At 50.7% G+C, this 19,925-nt stretch overlaps 1 protein-coding gene across 12 annotated transcripts in view; it reads right to left on the bottom strand.

Annotated features, from left to right (window-relative positions):
- Megf11 (multiple EGF like domains 11) overlaps positions 1–19,925 on the bottom strand; it is a 326,069-nt gene that overhangs the window by 19,413 nt on the left and 286,731 nt on the right. For 6 of the 12 annotated variants that reach the window (XR_009056973.1, XM_057766409.1, XM_057766413.1 and 3 more), the window contains 10 exons: positions 16,021–16,141; positions 14,993–15,156; positions 13,960–14,062; positions 9,048–9,194; positions 8,559–8,693; positions 4,201–4,329; positions 2,989–3,117; positions 2,402–2,530; positions 1,799–1,927; positions 356–592 (listed from right to left, as the gene is read on the bottom strand). Coding sequence is in view for 11 of the 12 variants with exons in the window: in XM_057766409.1 (XP_057622392.1) it covers positions 356–592; positions 1,799–1,927; positions 2,402–2,530; positions 2,989–3,117; positions 4,201–4,329; positions 8,559–8,693; positions 9,048–9,194; positions 13,960–14,062; positions 14,993–15,156; positions 16,021–16,141 (1,423 nt within the window). In the remaining variant the exon portion in view is untranslated. The remainder of the gene's footprint in view (positions 1–355; positions 593–1,798; positions 1,928–2,401; positions 2,531–2,988; positions 3,118–4,200; positions 4,330–8,558; positions 8,694–9,047; positions 9,195–13,959; positions 14,063–14,992; positions 15,157–16,020; positions 16,142–19,925) is intronic. The other 6 variants (XM_057766410.1, XM_057766414.1, XM_057766412.1 and 3 more) reach the window with 2 other exon arrangements.

Genomic DNA, 19,925 nt, shown 5'->3' with positions numbered 1-19,925 from the left:
CTCCCAGGGAAAGCAAAAGTCAGTAGGTGCTCAGGCTTTACACAGGGAACCATCCCCTCTGCTTCTTAGAAAAGTTGCTACTTACTATACATCTTATAGACACAGCCCGGTGAGAAGGGTGGGGATGTGGGGGGTTGGCACCCTGCTTGGGCTCCAGGAAGCAGCACCCTCCTGGAGCTGCAGACTTCTCCAACCCCATTTTCTCGATGGGGTTACCATTCTCGGGCCCAGCTACCCACCCTGCGGGTATGACGAACCACCCACGTTGAACCAAGAATATAGATGTTCCTGAGAAGACTGCAGGCCTCCTGCTGAGTTGTATAGGGGGAGGATAAATAATGGGGCATAGCCTGACCTGAGAGAGAGTAGTCTGTGCTGGTCATCCTCATGGCTGGGGTGTAGGAGACACGAGGAGCCAAGTCACGGCCTTTTTCTTTCTGCCGCCTCCGTCGCCAGGCAAACAGGCCCAGCAACACCACAACCAGGAACAACAGGAGGATGATGCCCGTGACAGCACCCACTGAGTGCCGCTCTGCTCCCAAAGCTGGACTGATCTTGGTGTAGGGATTCAGTTCATCCATCATGAGGGCAGCTGTGGGGAGAGGGAGGCCTGATCCAGAGATGGGCCTGATTCCAGTTTACTCCCTGGCTTTGCCCCTTCACCCCCGTCTAATCTCAACCCTCACAGTGCCCACGTTTCTTCTAGTGCCAGAAAGATCAAGTCCCAGGGTCACAAGAAGAAAACGTAATTTAAGTGTGAAGCAAAATAAATGCTTACTGAATATTTACTCAGGTACACACATGAATTAAAGTTATTTTATCATTGTGTCAAGTCTACAAAAAAGGAATTATTTACCTTTTCTATACAGCTGAAAAACTGAGTCACCAAGGTTAGGTAACCCAACCAGTAACTTAGGAAAAACTGGCTTCAGCTATTTTTCCTGCTTCCCAGCTATGTGATTAAAATGTCCATGGGAACAGTAACCCAATGTCCCCAGGGAGTCATAAGCACCAAATAATAGACTGGCCTTGACAGCTGGGAGCTCTGTGACTGCCTGTTACTGCCCCAAGACACAACTCGATTATACATGTGTGGCTGGGTCACTGAGACTGCTCTGGTGAGGGTTTCTTCTCCAGCTGGGCAGCATCTGAACCCCTCCCTGGCTCTCTGCCGCTGCCTGGAGAGAGCTGACTATCACTCTAGGGAGGAAAATGCTGCATTTTTGCCTCAACTGCATGGCTTCAGACTGCCAAGTAAGTTTGTCTGACATAGGTAGAGAGCCTGTTTTCTGCTCTCATCTTCTAGAACCAACAATAATCTCCCAAGCCTACAAAACTTGACAAAGAGATTTTTACATGCATAAAGCCACCATTTACAGAGTGCTCATATGTGCCAGGCATGTGTGCGCCAAGGCCTTCCTTGATCCCCTCAGATGTACCGTGGATGTTGCCAAGGCGTAGATCTAGAGTTCAGTTGAGCCCTTTGGACAAAGGTTAATGTCTCCTCAATTGAATGTGGAGTAAAAGGCCCAGCAAAGGAAATGACCTGCCCAGAGACACCTAGCAGGGAGTGGCAGAAGTAAAATCTGGCATGTTCCAGTTTAGCCTGATTGGCCTTCCCAGCACTAGCCCACGGGGAACTCCCAGAGGATTTGCATGGAGAAGCTGTGAGGTGAGGCTCCCAACTATGAATAAAAGGTAGCGTCATAAACCTCAACTGGTCTGGTTAGAACTCCGAAGCCACCAACGATTGGGCCCTTTCCACCCCTGTCCAGACATTCTGCCACCTGTATGTTACCTTGGTCACACCTGATTCCTTTGAATCCAGGGCTGCAGTAACAGGTACCAGTGACATGGTCACAAGTGGCATTATTCATGCACTCACATAGCTGCTGACACCCATATCCAAAGGTTCCGGGGGCACATCCTATATGGTATGCAGAGTGCAAGTAAACAGTGAGACACAGCCACACTCCACACCCCTCCCACTCCAGGTGGGGAAGCCCATGGCAACAGGACAATTGTATCCCACCCTCAATGAAGCCTTTTGAACTGGAGTGCCTGTTGTGCTTAGATAGCTGGGGATGGGTAAAGTGTATCACCCTGAGTCAGGGCATGTGGGTACAGGAGCAGGCAGCCTCACCTGCCTCTCCCTCCTGAACTCATTTAAAAAAACCAGAAAATCCTGCCTACCACACCCCTGCCCTGTCTGAAGTGGCGAGAGATACTGTGACCATGAGTGTGTAGGGTTAGCCTTAAGTCTTCCTCAGAAGTTGTCCTCAAAGTCTAAAGTTCAGGAGCTGAGGTATCCTGGATGGGAGTGGGGGTTGAAGGAAGCAGCTTCCCCTGCAATAGGCAGAAGCCCAGCCCAAATACCAGGAACAGGGTTGGGGCTGCTTACTCTGTTCACAGTGGCGCCCGGTGAAGCCTGTTCGACAGGTGCATTTCCCAGTGATGTGGTCACAGCTGGCTCCGTTCTGACACTGGCATATGTGCCCACAATCCTTCCCAAAAAATGCTGCAGGGCAACCTGCAACAAGACCACAGATCACAGTGGCCATGGGCGCAGGGAAACTGCAGAGATGTTGCTGGGACCAGACTTGCCTGCTGCTTCCTCCGCAGCAAAGGATAAAGGCTAGTGATCCCCTCAGAGCCATCTGTACCCACTGAATCTTGGTCTAAAGGGGTGGAGGGGAGGGGCAAGGTAATCCATGCAACTAGGGCCTCAGCAGCAGAGGACACGCTCTGGTCTCTTGGTTGTACAACCCTAAGATTTCTTCCCCATGGTCCAAGGGCCTGATCTTGTTGATTGTTGGGGTACCCTATAGCCTTGACCTTTCAAGACTTTGGATGATCCTGAGGTATGACTGGTCCTGGGACCAGCCTCTTCCCCCCTCCCCTCTTTACAAGCCAAGACTATTCACAAAGTGACCAGTAGGCCGCAGCATATGACTGGGAGTGGCTAGTAGGCTGGGAGGCAGGGCTTACGCTGCGTGCAGAAGAGTCCAGTCCAGCCAGGGGTGCAGTGGCAGGCCCCATCCTCGGCGCTGCAGCTCGCCCCGTTGTGGCAGCTGCATGTATGGAAGCAGGCAGAGCCCCAGAACCCAGATGGGCAGGCTGTGGGGGGTGGATGGGATGCAGAGGGGGAGGGCAGAGAGGAGCAGGAGGGAAGGGGGGAGGCGAGTACATGTCAGAGCCAGGACACCTGATGGACCCAGAGGGGCATCTTTCTTGGCCTTCGGGACTTGCTGCGCTATTCTCAGAATCCCTCAGGTCACCTCTTGGCCTCATCCACTAGGATTGCTATGAGGCCCAGATTCTTGTCTACTCAATCTTGGGTGATTAAGGCAGCCTTGCACCTCCATTTTTAGGGGGACTGACAGGGATAGAGGTGAAATACCACTGGGGATACTGACTTCTCCACAAGTGGCAGGGACTGTCTTCTCTTTGGGTTCTTGTGATGTTTAAGGATGGAGCCTGTGTCTCCCACCAGAATGGAACTGCCCCAAGTCTAACCATTTAACTGGGACCTCCTTACAGATACTGGCTTTGTCTTACACATCAGACAGGGAGCTGGGACCCCTTTGTATCAGACTGTTACATCCTGTTCAGGCTTAGGATGCTCAGGACATTTTTCATAGGGGGATCCATCCCACAAGGTGCTCCCATTTTTCTAGGGGTGGCTGCCCTAGCCTAGTCACTCACAAACTCCAACATGCCAACCTTGTTCCCTCCTCCCCATCTCTATGCTCCTTCTACACACAGATGCTAATGGAGTTTGAATTCTTAGGATTCCCGGCATTGATGGCACTGACAATATCGATGCCTTTAATATCTGCAGTAACAATAGCCATGGTCAGTACCAGTAACTCAACAAGTTCACTGTTTCGCTAAATGGGACTTTCAGGGTCGGGGAACAGTGACTTGGCTCAGTGGGTAAAGGCACTTACTACCCAAACCTGGTGAGCCTGAGTTTGATCCCTGGGACCCATATAAAAGTGGAAGAAGAGAAGTGATGCTATAGAGCTGGCCTCTTACCTCCACATACATGCTGTGGCACTTGGACACACACCATACACACAGAAATAATGCAAATAAATAAATGGGTCTTGGGTAGATGTTCTTGTCTCCAGGAGAGTTCAGCCCTGTGGGTGGAGGCAACATGACAGAGAGAGGAACAGTTGTGGGGTCACAGCTTACCCTGTGAGCAGTCCTTGCCGATCCACCCTGGGAAGCACTGACAGGATCCATCGATGGGGCTGCAGGTCCCGTTGTTGGCACAGGAACAGAGCTGGGCACAGTCCTGCCCAAAGTGCCCTCCAGCACACACTGTGGGCACAGAGAAGCCTGGCTGGCATCAGCCTTCTTTCCCAGGCTCTAAGAGCCACCACCCACACAGCTGTACCCCAAGAGGTTCCTAGGCTACAGCCATGACCTGGGTATGATCTGGAGGAGAACCAACAGCTACAGTGGCAGATGGTCTTCCATCACATAGAGTGAGTGTCCCTTGTCCTACAGCAGCACCCTAAGAGACCCTGTTCTGATTCCTTTGACAGGGACAGGTTGAGGCACACAGGGGAGACATCGCTTGTCCTGGGTCTCACAGATAGAAAGTGGTAAGATGGGGTGGCATCTCTGGACTCTTAGTCCAGTGCTCCTACACTATCTCCCTGGCTTATCCTTGACTGCCCTCCTGGACACACCTCCTTCTAAGGGTATCCAGGCCTTTCTGCTATGCTTTTCCTATGACTAGTGCCTTCTAAATTCCTCTGACCCTCAAGTCCCACTATGGATGTTCTGCCTATAGGACTCACCTACCTGGAATGATGAAGCAAGCCTTAAAATACCGACATCCTTGTCAGCTACCTTGGCATTCCCCAGAAGCCTGCTTTTGGATCTTTCTGGTTTTCTTTTTTTTCTTTTTTCTTTTCTTTTTTTTTTTTGGGGGGGGGGGTTTGGGGTTTTTTTCGAGACAGGGTTTCTCTGTGGCTTTGGAGCCTGTCCTGGAACTAGCTCTTGTAGACCAGGCTGGTCTCAAACTCACAGAGATTCACCTGCCTCTGCCTCCCAAGTGCTGGGATTAAAGGTGTGCGCCACCACCGCCTGGCCCTTTCTGGTTTTCTTAAGCAAAACAACGTATATCCTTTCCAAGTCACTTGGGGTTTTTATTGTGTTTGATCTTCCTCCCTAGCTGGTTCACCTATCTTTTCCCTTCTGGGTGGCTGTGTCCCTATTTGAGGCTTCAAGTAGCTTCTTCTTATTACTGAGACTTAACAGCTGTTTCAGACCAAGCCTGAGTCCTGCCCCTCCTGGTGTCCCCTACAATGCTTGGAGAGACAGCAGGCACTCAGGCCACCAGGGCCTAACATCACCCTTCTCCCACCTCTCTCCCTGGTCCCCTGGCCTAAACTTTGCAAGGGCAGACAATGTGGTCTCATTTTCTGTTGTATCTGACTATCCAGTGAACACTGAGGAAATAGGCCTTGGGAGTCTCAGCATTCTAGAAGGTTCTATTACTGTGATCATCAGAGGACCAGGAATAGGTTTTGTAAATATTTATATGTATCGGTGTGCAGGTGTGTGCACATGCGAACAGGTGCCTGTGGCGGCCAGAAGAGGAGATCAGAAACCATGGAGGTAAAGTTAGAGGCAATTGTGAGCTGCCTGACACGGGTCCTAGAAAGTGAACTCAGATCCTTTGCAAGAGCAGCTAGCCTTCTTACCCACTGAGCCATCTTTTTGGCCCCCATGGAATAGGTATTGATTTCTTGGAGGAATGTGGCTTCCTTTGGCTTAGGTCTCAAACCAGGGAAGCCATCACTTCCCTTCCTCCACTCTGCCTCCCGTTGCCAGCTCTTCCCTAGCCTGACTGTGGGTACCAGGTAGCCAGAATGTGCATGTAGTCTCTACCTCTGTGAACATGGCTTGTGGTTGGGGCAGATGATAAAGGCAGGTGGACCCGACTCTGCCTGAGGCTTTGGATTTGGGTCCTCGATTTGTTATGCCTTCAGCAAACACATGGCATTTGCATTTACACCAGAAACTGATCAAAATGTCTCACCAAGACTAACATTACTTTCATTTAATCTTGACAATGTCTTCATCATTGCTCCCTATCACTGAATCCCCCTGACATAGGGAGAGGTTTAAGCTGTCTGTCTGAGGTTACACAGCAAAGAAATTCTACTGTTTCTTCACTGAGGACAGTTTAACAAAGCCCTTCATGTCTCACCCCACCCCCTAGATCTGTTTCCTCATCAAAACAGGGACAGGAGTCCCCACTCAGGCTTCTGTAGCTGCAGGTAGGAGGGTTGATCAGAGGCTCTGTGCTTCCCTTCCCAGGCGAGTCTGCCCTGTTTGCTGCTCAGGCTCCACCCTCTGCTTCCTAAACTGCCTGTTGCTCCACCTCCTCCCTGTCTCTGGGAAATGCTTTATTCTGAGGATCCAGTTTGAGCCCCATCATTCCTTGTACCCCCCTGTGTTGGCTGAGGCAAAGGACTATCTACCAGCTTGGTGGGGAGCAGGTGCTGGAGCTGATCCGCCAGTTTTCACCCTACAACTAAACTGCTCTAACAAGGCAATCTTCCCTTTGAAGTCTTCCCCTACACATGGCGGACAAATTCCCCCGCAGAGCCGCTAATGCGATCAGTCTAATGCATTAATTGCAAGACTTCTTAGCTGAATCAAGAGTCAGGCATGGGAAGGGAAGGAGGGAGCCAGTGAAAAGAAAACATTGGGTTATATTTAATCTATGTTTAATGATTCTGGGGAAGCACTGTCCATAATTTGTAACTCACTGGAAAGCCAGTCATTAGAAAGTGTCAGTTCAATTTTTTACAAGGTTTGAGACTTAACCAGAGCAGTTGCCATTAATAGCAAACTCCATTAGATCTATATGTGGAAAATACTCATTAGGCCAGTGGGCAATAAATCAGATGGCATGGGCTGCGAGGGTTCCTTCTCGGGCTTCGTAGCTCCTAATTTAGACGGGGCCTGGTTCTATTGACGGCTGGGTCTCCTATGTTTAATAAATAAACCTCAGCCTGTCAGGTGGTGATTAAACCATCCTAGGAGGGTTACAAGCAAATGAAACTGTCACATATGTTTCCCTGGGGTTCAAACTTCTTATGACCTCCACACATCATGGAGTCAAACTTCTATTCACGCATATTAAAAATAGCCCAGCTCAGCCGTGATGATGTTTCAAAAGAGTAGTTTCCCCTGGAGGTGGTGAGCTCTTCATCAAGAGAAAGAAGTATTTAAGCACAGACCAGGTGAGGTTCTTGCTTAGGTGACTTTGAAGTTGCCTTTAGCTCTAAGTACACATTATTCTCAAATGTCTTCACTCTCACTGACTATAGTGTAAATTCTGCAAGCTAGCGTTTAAGCAAAGCCATGTCCTAGCCATTCTGAGTAATCCCGAGCCTGCCTTCCTAGCCCACTCCCCATCTCTAGTTGCTGCATCTTCCACCCATTCCCTGCTGCTGTATACCAGACCCAGGTTCTGTTATCCCAAAGCCATGCAGAATCCCTGGGCCCTCTCCAACTGTCACTCTGCCCTAGGCTTCAGGTGCCTCCCAGGGAGCTGTGGATGGTAGATGCTGGGGCCAGCTCCTTCCCATGGTGGCTAATGTGGAGGGATTTTTGACAATAGTGTTGGAATTTGCCATAGCAGAAATGTTTATGTCATGGAACCCTGAAAATGCTGCAAGACAGATGCTTACCCTCAGAAAACTAGCTCGCTGGGGGAGTGCTTCTACCTGGCATTCCACACAGCCCTAGCTCAGGGCCACTCTGGTTGGACCAATGCTCATTTCATGCTCCTACCTTTTGTTTGCTTGTTATGTATTTGGAGACAGGGTCTCATGTAGCCCAGGTTATCCCCATGCTCCCTATGTAGCTAAGGATTACCTTGGACTTCTCCATCCTTCTGCCTCTACTTCCTGAATGCTGGGCTTATGGCTAGATGACACCACACCCAGCTTATGTAGTGCTTGAGATGGATCACATGCACTCTAGACAAGCATTCTTCCAACTGTGCTTAGGCCTGGTTTTGGTTTTCTGAGGCAGGTTTAGTAGCCCAGGCTGTCCTTGCATACGTAATCCTCTGTCTCAGCCTCCCAAGTTCTGGGATCACATGGGTATGTACTACCATGCCTGGCTTGTCTTCCACCTTTCTTGTCTGCATTTGTTTCTGCCACTCGCTAGCTGCAAGACCATAGACATGGCGTTTAGCTTCTTTGACGCTACCACCTTTCTTGTCTGCATTTGTTTCTGCCACTCGCTAGCTGCAAGACCATAGACATGGCGTTTAGCTTCTTTGAGTCTGTGCCGCTACCACCTTTCTTGTCTGCATTTGTTTCTGCCACTCGCTAGCTGCAAGACCATAGACATGGCGTTTAGCTTCTTTGAGTCCGTGCCTTTAGCGGCACAGTTACTTCTTCTCATTTCACATAGGTGCCGCTCAGTTCCCAACAGTGTAGGAAGAGAACCCCTGGACCCTCCCTTCTTTCTGCCCCTTGGTTCCCTGCTCTGGCCTTCCCACCACTTGAGGGTACCTTGGTTGCACAAGGCTCCAGAGAATCCTGGCAGGCACTCACAGATGCCACTGACATGGTGGCAGGGCCCGTTGCTGTGCACGCAGAGAGGACAAGACTGGGTGCAGCCATGGCCGTAGAACCCTGGTGGGCAGACTGAGGGTGTTGGAGGGGAGATGGCGGTTAAAGCCTGTAGGGAACAACTGGCCTAGTCACCTCTTTGGTCCCCCATTCCAGTGAAGCGAGACTCCTTAAAAATAGGGAGTTGGGGATCCCCACACCCGGAGGCCCATATCTTTTGAAGAGAGGAACTGGTGGCTACTCCTGATTCTACCGAGAGATTGAGCCCTGAACTTGGGGACAGAACAGCCAGTATAGGGGAGGAAGGCACAAAATGGGGAGCGGCCTGGCTCCCATAGGCCAGCCTTCTACAGGCTAGCACTGCTTCTGACTGGGAGGCGCTGAGTGGATGGGAAATCAGAAATCCTTGGGGTGGGGGCCTAGCCTTACTTCTCTGACATAAGGGTCCTCGGAAGCCAGGGGCACACTCGCAGCTCCCGTCCTCTGGGGAACAGGAGCCTCCGTTCTCACAGCTGCAGGGCACTGAGCAGTTGGGGCCCCAGCGACCTGGGGGGCACGTGCTGTCACAGCGGATGCCTGTGAACCAAACACAGAGGCAGATCAGCGGTAGGGGATGAGGGCAGGAGGGAGATGGAGGGAAACCCAGTGGAGGTGGGGATGACGGGGAGGGCTTCTGAGAGGAGAGATGCCCTTCCAGAGTCCTCAGAGATAAAAGGAACTGGCCGGGCAAAGGCAGTCACTGCAATAGAGAGCAAGCGACAACAGAAGATCCGATAGCTTGGACTTGAACACGGCACGATGGCAGACCCCTGGCAGGCTCGATGAGCCCAGCAAGAGAGGAGCTGGTGGCACCAGATATGAAGGCTGCCTCCACCTTCACAGCTGAGCTGGCATCAAGGGCATGTTGGGCTAGTGAGATGGATCATCTCAGGTCAGAGTTTTTGGTGCGAAAGCCTGGTGGCCTGAGTTCCGTTTCTGAAATCCGTATAAAAATGTAAGGAGAGAACTGATTCTAAAGTTGGCCTCTGACCTCTGCTGTGGCACAAGCAACCCCACTCTATCATACTGATAGTCATTCATGATCTCTATCAAATTTACTTTTAATTTAAAAAGAAATACAAGGTCATCTGCAGCTATGTAGAAAGTTCAAGGCCAGCCAGGGCTACTTGAGACCCTTTCTCAAAATATGTGTATGCATATTCATATTTTATATCACATAAACACATATATAGAAGAAACCAAAACTACTTGCTGTACCTCAAACATGCTGATAACTGACCCTTGATTTGACAAACAGCAACCTAAGGGGAAACAGGTAGAATAGCTCAGTCCCTCTGAGCTCAGAGAAAATTTGAGCTGGGCTGATTTCAGCCTGGAGGCTAAGGAGGAATTTTAAAAAGCCAGGGTGGGGATTCCTTCCAGACAGAGTGGCATCCTGATATGTGTGTGCTAGGTGATTGGAGCAGGCCCAGGAGACCAGCCAGTCTTTGGAAGGTGAGCTTTAGAGGTTCCTGGCAGTGCAGGATTAGTCTAAAAGTCAAGTCTGCCTTGTTAGAAGGACAGGGACTGAGAAAGAGCAACAGGAGGGAAGAAGACCCAGCAAACAGTCAAGCCTTTGAGGCTCTCCCGGCCTACCTGCAGGAGAGGGAGGGAACAAGGGCGAGTCAGTCAGGGTGGCGAGACAGGGAGGGGTGCTGCTGGCCTCCTCCCCCCCCCACTTTGGGAATAACCTCCCTTCTTGTGCCTTGCCTTGCATTTTGACCTTGCTGGAGGGTATGGAGGGTTTCAGGTATCACTTCTTGAAAAATGGGTAGTGGCTTCTCCCCAGGGAGAATGTGGCAGGTGCGTCATTTCCCCCACTCCCTTGCTGATAGTTTCTCCCATGGAGTTTCAGGGGGTTGAAAAGCAGACCGGGGAATGTGGGGTGATTATAATTGAAGCTTGGGAAAGGTTTAAAGCAGTTTAAAGATTTTGGGTACCTCTTCCAGTCTCCCCTTTCTAGCTGTGGTTGACCCTCTGTATTCATGAAAGAAACCAATATCCAAGGATGATCGTATAACCTATGCAGCCTCCTGTACATGCTCATGCTGTTCATCTGGGACCAAGGGTGACCTTAAAGCTCTGGTGCTCCTGTTTCCACCTCCCCAGTGCTAGGGTTGCTGGCATGCATCACCACGCCTGGTTTTGTGCTGGGCTGGGAATGAAACTCAGGGCTCTGTGCATGCCAGGTGAGCATTCTACCAACCAAGTTACAGCCTTTCCCACATCCTTTATGTCATGTGGAGACAACTTATAATTCAGAGTACAGTGCTGGGCTGGAGAGTTGGCGCAGAGGTTAAAAGCGACCATCTGTAACTTGTTCCAACTTCAGAAAGTGGAGACCAGATTCCACGGAACAAACTGGCTGGTGAGACTAGTCACGTGGGTGAGCTCTGATTCAATTGAGAGACCCTGTCTCAGTGAATAAAGGGGGAAGAGCAGTTGAGGACAATTTCTGACATCAGCCCCAGGCCTCTGTGTGCATGTGCACACACATGCATCCTCCCCACATACGTGCCCATACACGCATACATGTATATTTCATATTTTTATTTGCAGTCTCATTCTCTCTCTGGAAAATGAAAACAAACTCCGAAGTCCTCCCTTCCTACCTGGAGGAGGTACTCCCAGCTTTAGTTTTCAGGAGCCCCTCTCCATGTACTAATGGGCAGTCACCCAGCAGCAAGCCCTTCTCTGGGAAGCCTTTCTACGTGTTTGCCCAAGAGTCCAAACAGCTGTACCTACCTGTTACAACTGTTTTATATACCTAGCTCCTTCCTCCCCTGCCAGGAACCAGAAAGGGGGCAATGGCATCCTGAAATTCATCCCCGCTGACCTAGTTGCTCTTCACAGCAGAGACATCCCACCTGGGGCGTCTTTGTAATGCTGAAGATTCAGACGATCAAAGTCATCCTTGGCTATGTAGCAAGTTTGAGCCAACCTGGGCTACATGACAGATAACTTACTCACTAAGTGAATACTCTCTCCCCAGACTGTGTCCTGGGATTCCCCTTGTGTTGACACTAATATTGTGACACCTCCTTAGCTGTAATAGAAGAGCCAGAGTAGATAATGTCTAAGCTCTAAGCTCTCTTCAATGGATTTCAAGAATCATTTTTGTGAGCACCTATTATGTTCAAGGCAAGGTAAACAAGCTATGGTAGAAACTATCATGAGGGGGCAGAGTGTAAGCCCAGGCCAGATGAGGAGGTGAACAGGGTTTCTGGGGAGGAAAAGGTGGAGTGCTCACTGTATGGGCGGCCCAGTTTCTGCCCCTCACCCTCCCTGTCTTTCCTGGCCTTCCTCATGACATCTCAGGACATCAATCACCTGTTTGAGAAGCCTCAGCCCACCTTTGGAGAAATGGGCTGTGGAGCCAGGGGAGGCCTTGCTGAGACTGTCCATCAAAGCCAGGTTTGTAGGCATCATCAGTAAAGTGGGTATCGTTAAAATCAGATCAGCTCTGTCAAAATTAGGGCAATGAAGATTTCAAGTAGATTTCCACTGGGCTGTAGCTGACAGTGTGGGGGACAGCAAGGAGGCTGGAGCCTTGGTGCACACTGAGGGGTAGCTGGCAGGGTAAGGGAACCTCGACCTGGCATAATGTAGAGGGACGTTCCTGGCCTTTGGCTCCCAGAATAAAGGTGGGAGACCTGCGGAATGAATATTGGAAACTTTCCCAGCTAGAAAACAGTGGGATCATCAGGCCATGGTCACTGGCTTGTGCACTGCTACGGAGAGCTTCCTGTACTGTGGTTTATGTCACTGGTCACGATGCCAGGTGCTGAGCAGGTAACAGTACCCGTCACAGAAATTCCAAAGTAGTCCCAAGTTTCCTCACAAGGCTTCCGATTGTCTATGCTTCCTGGGTGGAGACTTTCGGGCCTGGGTAGAGGACTTGCCGAGGTTCACAAGCCCAGACGGTCTGGCTGGGGTCCTAGCTTAGCAACCTGTTTTTTTTTCTCTCAGCATGTGGCAGACAGTGAGTGCAGGGGTGGGTAAGGCCGATGCCTTCCTAGGGCTGCTATACAAACAAGCACTCAAATTGGAGTCCAAGGCCCATGGTGAGGGCTACAGAGGATGGACCTGGGTCACCAGAATTCATAAACGGGGCTCTTTAATCCCAGGCAGGTAATCATAGACAACCTTCATCTGGTGTAAAGGAAAGAGTTATCAGGCTGGAGGTGTGACCCAGTGGCACAACACTTGTCTACCTCTTTAAATGAAGAAGAGAAAAGGGATTTACTGAGTAAGATGGAGAGCTATCAAGAGGAGAGGGAGGGCAGGTGCAGAGGTGAGGAACCAGGACAGTGGCCAGGGCCTGGTGGAGCCCGTAAACCAATCCTTGCACTTGGGAGACTGGGATAGGAGATGATGCGGAAAGTTCAAAGCCAGACTGGACTAAATAATAAGTTCCGGACCGGACATCACTACACAATGAAATCTATCTTTAATAAAATACATAAAGTTTACTTCCAGGTGTTTGGAATGACCAAGTGATGGAAATAGGGCAGAAAAGAAGAGCTGGGCAGGCCCATATCACAGGGAGTGGGGCCTTATGACAAGAATTCTCATGTAGCCCAGGCTAGCCTTAAATTTGCTATGTGGCCAAGGATGATCTTGAACTTCTGCTCCCCCGCCTCTCTCTCCTGAGTGCTGGGTTTATAAGTGTGGACCACTGTGCCTGGCCAGGATCTTTTACATCAGTTCAATCAAATCACAGAAGTGAAAGACTCGTTTAGAGGTTCCCTCTGCTCACTATGTGCAGAGTGGATTCACCTGGGCAAGATGGAAGGCCTGAGACCGACCAGGAGGTGAAGGTAGGCCAGATGAGAGACGGGTCCCCTAGCATCAACGGGTTGAGAGAAGTGGCAGGGTTTGTCAGTCTCGGACAGTCGTGAAGAACTGGGATTCTTTTTTTTTTTTTTTCCTTCGAGACAGGGTTTCTCCTTAGCTTTTTGGTTCCTGTCCTGGAACTAGCTCTTGTAGACCAAGCTGGCCTTGAACTCACAGAGACCCGCCTGCCTCTGCCTCCCAAATGCTGGGATTAAAGGTGTGTGCCACCACTGCCTGGCAGAACTGAGGTTCTGAAGTGCCATGCTCTCTGTACACAGACTGAGTACCTGTCGGCCTCGAAATGAACACATGTCCTGAGACAAAGTCTCAGCATCGTATGTTTTAAATAAACATCCCTGTGCTAGGCTGAAAGGGAGCAGGTGAGGACAGGAAGAAACTGGTAGATAAGTCATCACGAGGAGGGAAGGAAAACCAAGAACCTGGGCAGTGGCAGGGCAGAGGTTACCTGTCCATCCTGCTAGGCAGCAGCAGTGGCCTGTGACAGGGTCACAGCCATCGGCATGGCTGCAATCGCAACGCTCGCTACAGTTCAGCCCGAACGTGCCAGCCTGTGGGGAAGAGGGAGAGAAAAATATGATCATACCTCGGCCCCTAGAGGTCCGCACACTTCCATCAGCTCTTAGGGGGTCCAGAGGGGAGACTGGGACACAGCGCGAGGCTTTGTGAGTGGGTGTCAGTGGGGCTGTGAAAACGTCTCCGCAAATGATCACCTGGTTAAATTATAGGAATAGGAGAGAGGGAAGTGATGATCGCCTTCAGGTGATCATTCAAATTATAGATTAAAATGCACTTGGTTGTTGACAGGCGTGGTGGGGAAAAGACTGCAGTCGGGAGGTGAGGCAGAAGGATTGCCGTGAGCTCAAGAGAGCCTCTCACAAAACAGAGCATATTTTGTTAATTGTGACACATCTGTCCCACATGCAGACCAAGGATCGCCTGCCCACGAGGTCTCAAGTGCTCCCCCCACGCTGTCCTGTTCTCTTAATTCTCACATCAGTATTCTAGGATGGCTCCACCCAGTCTCACTTGAAAAATGGGAAGCAGCTGGAGAAGCACACGCAAGGAGGCAGGAAAATCCCACACTGTCTCATCAGTTGGTCTAGAAGCCTCAGGCTCAGTGATTGAGGTGGGGTTGCTGCTGAATGGCTTGGTTCCATGCCCCATCCCTCGTAGTTACAGTGACCAGATTGCAACTCAAAATCTACCTGAAAAAAGCCATTCTGCTGATTTACCGGGGACTGGGAGTGCCCTGGTGGGGTCAATTCTGTGGCTTCCAGTCAATCTGTTCAGCTTGCAAGAGCAGCAATGGGAACCGCATTTCTGTCTGAGTGGCCATTTTATAGATGGGAAGGTTGAGGCCCAGGGTAGGAAGAGGCCACACAGGTTAACACTTCCTGACTCAGAGCTCTTCTCTATGGACCATGTGCCCGCCCCCCCCCCCCCCCGAGAAGGCCCAAGGGACCAAGGTGGGTACTCACTGGGCAGGGCTGTTCACAGGAGTCCCCCAGCCAGCCTGGGGTACAGGCGCAGGAGCCGTCAGAAGGGCTGCAGGCTGCCCCATTGGCACAGACACAAGTCTCATTGCAGTTCAGGCCCCATGTCCCACTAGGACATGGCAGGGAGCAGTCCGGGCCCTGCCACCCTGGGGAGAGGGCAAAAGGTATCACCTCATCATACCCAGCACAGGCAGGAGTCCTGTCATCACGGCTGCCTAGATCGCCCTCCCTGACACAGGGTTCACGCCATTTCTGCTGCCTGGAAATGGGCCCACTGGGCCAGGGCACTGGCCTTTGGGGTGTCCCCCTCCCCGGCCATGGGTGGGGTTCAGCAGCATTTCTCCATTCTGAAGTCTTTCACTGCTTCTGCCTCCAGGACAGAACCCCTCCCTCCTCTCTCTGTTCCCTCAAGCAGGAGGCTACCCCTCAGGGAATGCAGAACCCTGCTTCCCAGCGCTGCCTCCAGGCAGGCTTCCTGAGGGAGATCTGCCCCCAAGACCAGAATGGGGAAGGAGCCAGGTGCACATTTCTCTCTCCTTGCCTCAGGCTGGACCTTCCTTAGCTTTTTCAGCTAGCACTTTTTTATGTAGCCCAGGCTAATCCAGAACTATGGTTTTTTCCTACTAATGCATCCCATGAGCTGGGATGACAGGTGTGACCAGCATTCCCCACGTGGGCAGGCCTTTGACAGTGGCTGTGTCTCTGTGGACCTCCAGCATCTCCACAAAAGCCCTTTCAGTTCCCACCGGGCAAGTCTCTTGTCCAGGCTCAGGGAACTCGGTCTCCCCATTCTGTCCCTGCAGCCCATGTGGCTCGCTTTCTCTCTCCATGCTCTCAGCAACTCCAAACCCAGGAGATTGTCCTACACTCCTCTTCTCCTGGTTCCAGCTGTGGCTCTCCTCGGCTGGAATCTGACCTGCACAGACCCTTTGACCCTGAGTGGTGCCCCGCCTGTGACCCTCAGCTGTTGGCACACCTGAGCCTGGGGATAGAGCGGAAGGGAAACTTACCCTCTCGGCAAGTGCAGGAGCCATCCACAGGGGAACAGGTGCCGCCATTGCTACAGCTGCATACAGATGAACAGTTGGGACCATAGGTCCCAGCAGCGCAGGGAATGGCACACACTTCTCCCTGCACAAAGAGGGCCTGGGTGTGAGAAGAGGCTCCCAGTCTGGGTAGCTACAGAGGCAGTGTAGTGCCCCTCCCAATGCCTATGCTCTCATTCCCAGCATCTGTCCTTTACAACAGGGTCTCACTGCGTAGCCAGGGCTGCACTCAAACACAGAGATCTGCTTGCTTCTGCTTGAAAATTGGTGGGGGTAATTGAGAGTGGGGTTGGGGGATGTTAAAAGTGTGTACCACCGTTCCTGGCTGCTTCTGTTATATGGCAAAAGGAACTTTGCAGATGTGACAGAGGACCTTGAGACAGGGAAACTAAGGTACTTGGATCATGGAAGGGGACCTAATATCTCAGAGTCTTTAAATCAAGTGATTAGAGAGGGTAGGTCAGAGGCACCTACCAAAATCCTCCCACAAACAATAAAGATGCTGAACTTTCTACAGCCAGCAAGAGAATGGAGACCTTGACCTGACAGTCGCAGGACCAGATTGGCCGACAACTGGAAATGAACAAGCAGGAAACTGATCCTCCTCTAGAGCCCCAGGAGGCACTGCTGGCTCTGGGATTTCAAGCGGAGGCAGGTGCTTGAACTGGAAGAGAAGCCAGTGCTGGTTTAGACCAACACACAGGTGGGGATTCCTGCAATTCTCTCCAGGTGGAGGAGGGTCCCAGGCTCGACACCAGAGCTCTAGGATGAGCAAAGTCCCCAGGAACATCACCCTAGGCGTCTGTGTTAGGTCTCAGCAGCACAGCTTGTAGCCTGGTACTGCCTGTCAGTGGAACTGTCAGGGAGTGAGGCCTCAAACACCCTGTAGCTGAGGATGACCTTGAACTTTGATCCTTCTGCTTCCACCTCCAGTTTGCTGAGATACAGGCCAGTGCCAAATGAGATTTCAATGTTTTAGTTCTCACCAGCAAGGTACATGGAAGAGACAGCCAATCCCCACTTGTCGGTGCCTCAGAGAGGTCAGAGGGCACCGACAGTGGCTTTTGAGTGCTCTTTGGGGATCACGCATGGTCTCCTTTAATTCTCACCACACCTCAGATACACAAAAGCAGTTACCTGAGAAAGTCATGTAATGGCCCAGATCACAGAGCTCAAAATAGCAGAGGTCTCTTTGTTCCCAGGCTGGCTACTTAACCACATCACTTGGTGTGAACTAGCCTCTCTGGGGGCCGTTTTGGGACATGGAGATACCAATCTAAGACAACCCTAGGTGGAGTTAGGAAAGATGACTAGGCAGACAGAAGGTAACCAGAGAGACCGCTGCATGGATGGATGGCCTCGAACTCACAGAGATCCACTTGCCTCTGCCTCCCCGAGTTATGGGATTAAAGGTGTGTGCCACCACTGCCTGACTAACATGGACGTTTCAGATAAGAATGTTCCACTAGTAAGAAGCCACACTGGAGGGCTGCAGCATGACCTTTGAGTTGAGAGTTGCTCTCTCAGCTGGAAACCTGCAATGCTCCCATTGCAGATGCAGTGTGGTCACTCTGCTTCCCGTCTGCCAAGCCGGCCTCACGCTCCTGCTGCCATGCCTTCCCCGCCATGATGAACTGTATCCCATCAGGAACTAATGAATTATCCTTTGAATGAGCAGGAGAAAGAAAGCCCAGAAGAGACCCATGTTTTTGTCACTTCTACTTTTTTGCTGACCACACAAAATTTGTTTTCTGTGAGTTGGAAATAATCAGGCAGTTCTCCAAAGCAAACTGACACTGAAACTTTCTGACTCTCACAAGCAAGACCACCTCATTTATGATAAAGGCATGTGTCTTAATATCCTTGTATCTAACCTAGTATGGTACCGATTCCTTCGGTCCTTTGGTCCGTGTTTTTATATTATCAGCCTGCATTTCTATCCAGTGCTCTTCAGGAGAACGCTATGGTCTCATCCACTGAAGAACAAAGTCCAACTAACTACCATCACCGCCAACAACAACAAATAATCCAAATTTCTTAAAACCCTATGAACAGTGAGTGCAACTTCAGAACTCACCCAAGCCATATATATGACCACAAAGATGCTTAAGGGAGACTTTCTCTTAAGAAACACATACCCAGGGGAAGTCTCAGCAGATAGAATCACTTGCCATGCGAGCCCATCTGAGTTTGATTCTGGAACTCACATAAACATGCGAGGAGAGAAGAGGCTCTGCAAAGTTGTCCTCTGCCCTCCACAAATGCGCCGTGGCACTTGTGCACCGGCACTCATGCATACACAACAATGATGCATAAAAATGAATCGGAGACCACTTTCCCACCCGTGGGTGTACACTGTTCTCATAGGGCCCTGTAGCGATCCTGGCAGGAATGGTGGTATTTTAAAGAGACATCTGTGGCCTCCCTTTGGCCATCAGACTGTTTATTAATGGAATTTTGTGAATGGAAAATTGGGACTTCCCCAGGAATCTCAGGCTAGGAGAAGGAAGAGGCTGAGGCTGAGTGCTGCCCAGAGGGGGAAGATGTCTCCCAGGAGGAAATCTTACACAGCTCTGACAGTGCAACTGCCTGTACAGAGGCAGGAGCCTAGACGATGGTGGGGGCACCCCACACCTTGACCGTGACTGCTTAGCTGTGTGTGTGTCTAGCCTTCTAACACAAACCTCATCACCCATCTGTTTAGTTGGCCCCCTGAGGATGGGTGACAGGGACTACACACTGAACCTGACAACTTCAGTAATGGTCTTTTGTCTCGCTTCCCTTTTATGCTCACGCTTAATCTATACTAAATCCTTTCAAAACTAAGCTCCATCCCCAGTTAACACTGACTGGCCCTGAAATTCTCTGCTGGGGCCAAGAATCCCAAGCTCTCTGGAGTGGAGGTCTCTGGGAGAACGTTGCTGTGGGTAACAGTACACAGCTGCCCCTGCCAACTGAGTCTCCCTGTCTGTTTACACGGTGCATTTATCACCTAAGGACCATAGGACATCAAAGGATGTGCCCATGGCTTGACCCAGATGCACTGGTGCCCATGTGTAAAGTCTATCTCTTTACTGCATAAGCACTTCCAAGAAGCCCCCACCTACAGGATCTTGTCCCTGGCTCCCACAGCAGGCAGCTCACTGGTATTCCACTGGCATCTTCATTCTGCTGTGGGAGGAGGCTGTGGACTTCCTCCTCTCCAAGGCTTGTTCATTATAGTTGCAGAATGGACTGTTAACATCCTGAACTCGATCCAAGAGAGCTGCTGGTGTCATGGAAACCTCATTGCTGCCCCTGAAAGACCGAAGCTTCTCCTTCCACCCGCCTCCCTGTATGAGTTAGCCGAGCAGGCCCAGCCCCTGGTGCCTAATGACTTGTATGGTCTATGAAATTTGTTTCAAATGCTGCTTATTGACTTTTTCTCCCTTGCAATATGCCGCTTTGTGGTTTGGCTCTGTTTGGGAAAAATGAATCAAAAGCCGGGCCTCTTATGCTGAATATCCCTTCTCCTCAAAATGGTCAAGAGGTTAGTGAGTGGTTTTGGGCATGGAAGGAGAAAGAGGACGGAAGGGGTTTGCTCCTCCCTTATACAAAGGAGGAAATTATGAAAGTTCATCTCCGAGTCCCTTTAAACACACTCAGTGGGTGGGAGGCAGTATATGGGGTAGAACTGGGTTCTTTATATGCTGGTTCTTTATATGCTTGTGCACCTACTTGCCTATCAGAGCTCAGCAGAGGGGCCCCAGTAAACAGCAACCAGGGAAACTGTCCTGGCCCACATGTACTTTTTGTTCTTCTTCCATTTTTCATGTATGTGCACACATGCATGTATGCATGCATGTCTTTTGCATGCACGTGTGTGGTGC

Source organism: Chionomys nivalis, chromosome 4, assembly GCF_950005125.1.
Source record: "Chionomys nivalis chromosome 4, mChiNiv1.1, whole genome shotgun sequence".
NCBI classification, from domain to species: Eukaryota; Metazoa; Chordata; class Mammalia; order Rodentia; family Cricetidae; genus Chionomys; species Chionomys nivalis.
This window is presented reverse-complemented; position numbering and strand designations above follow the sequence as displayed.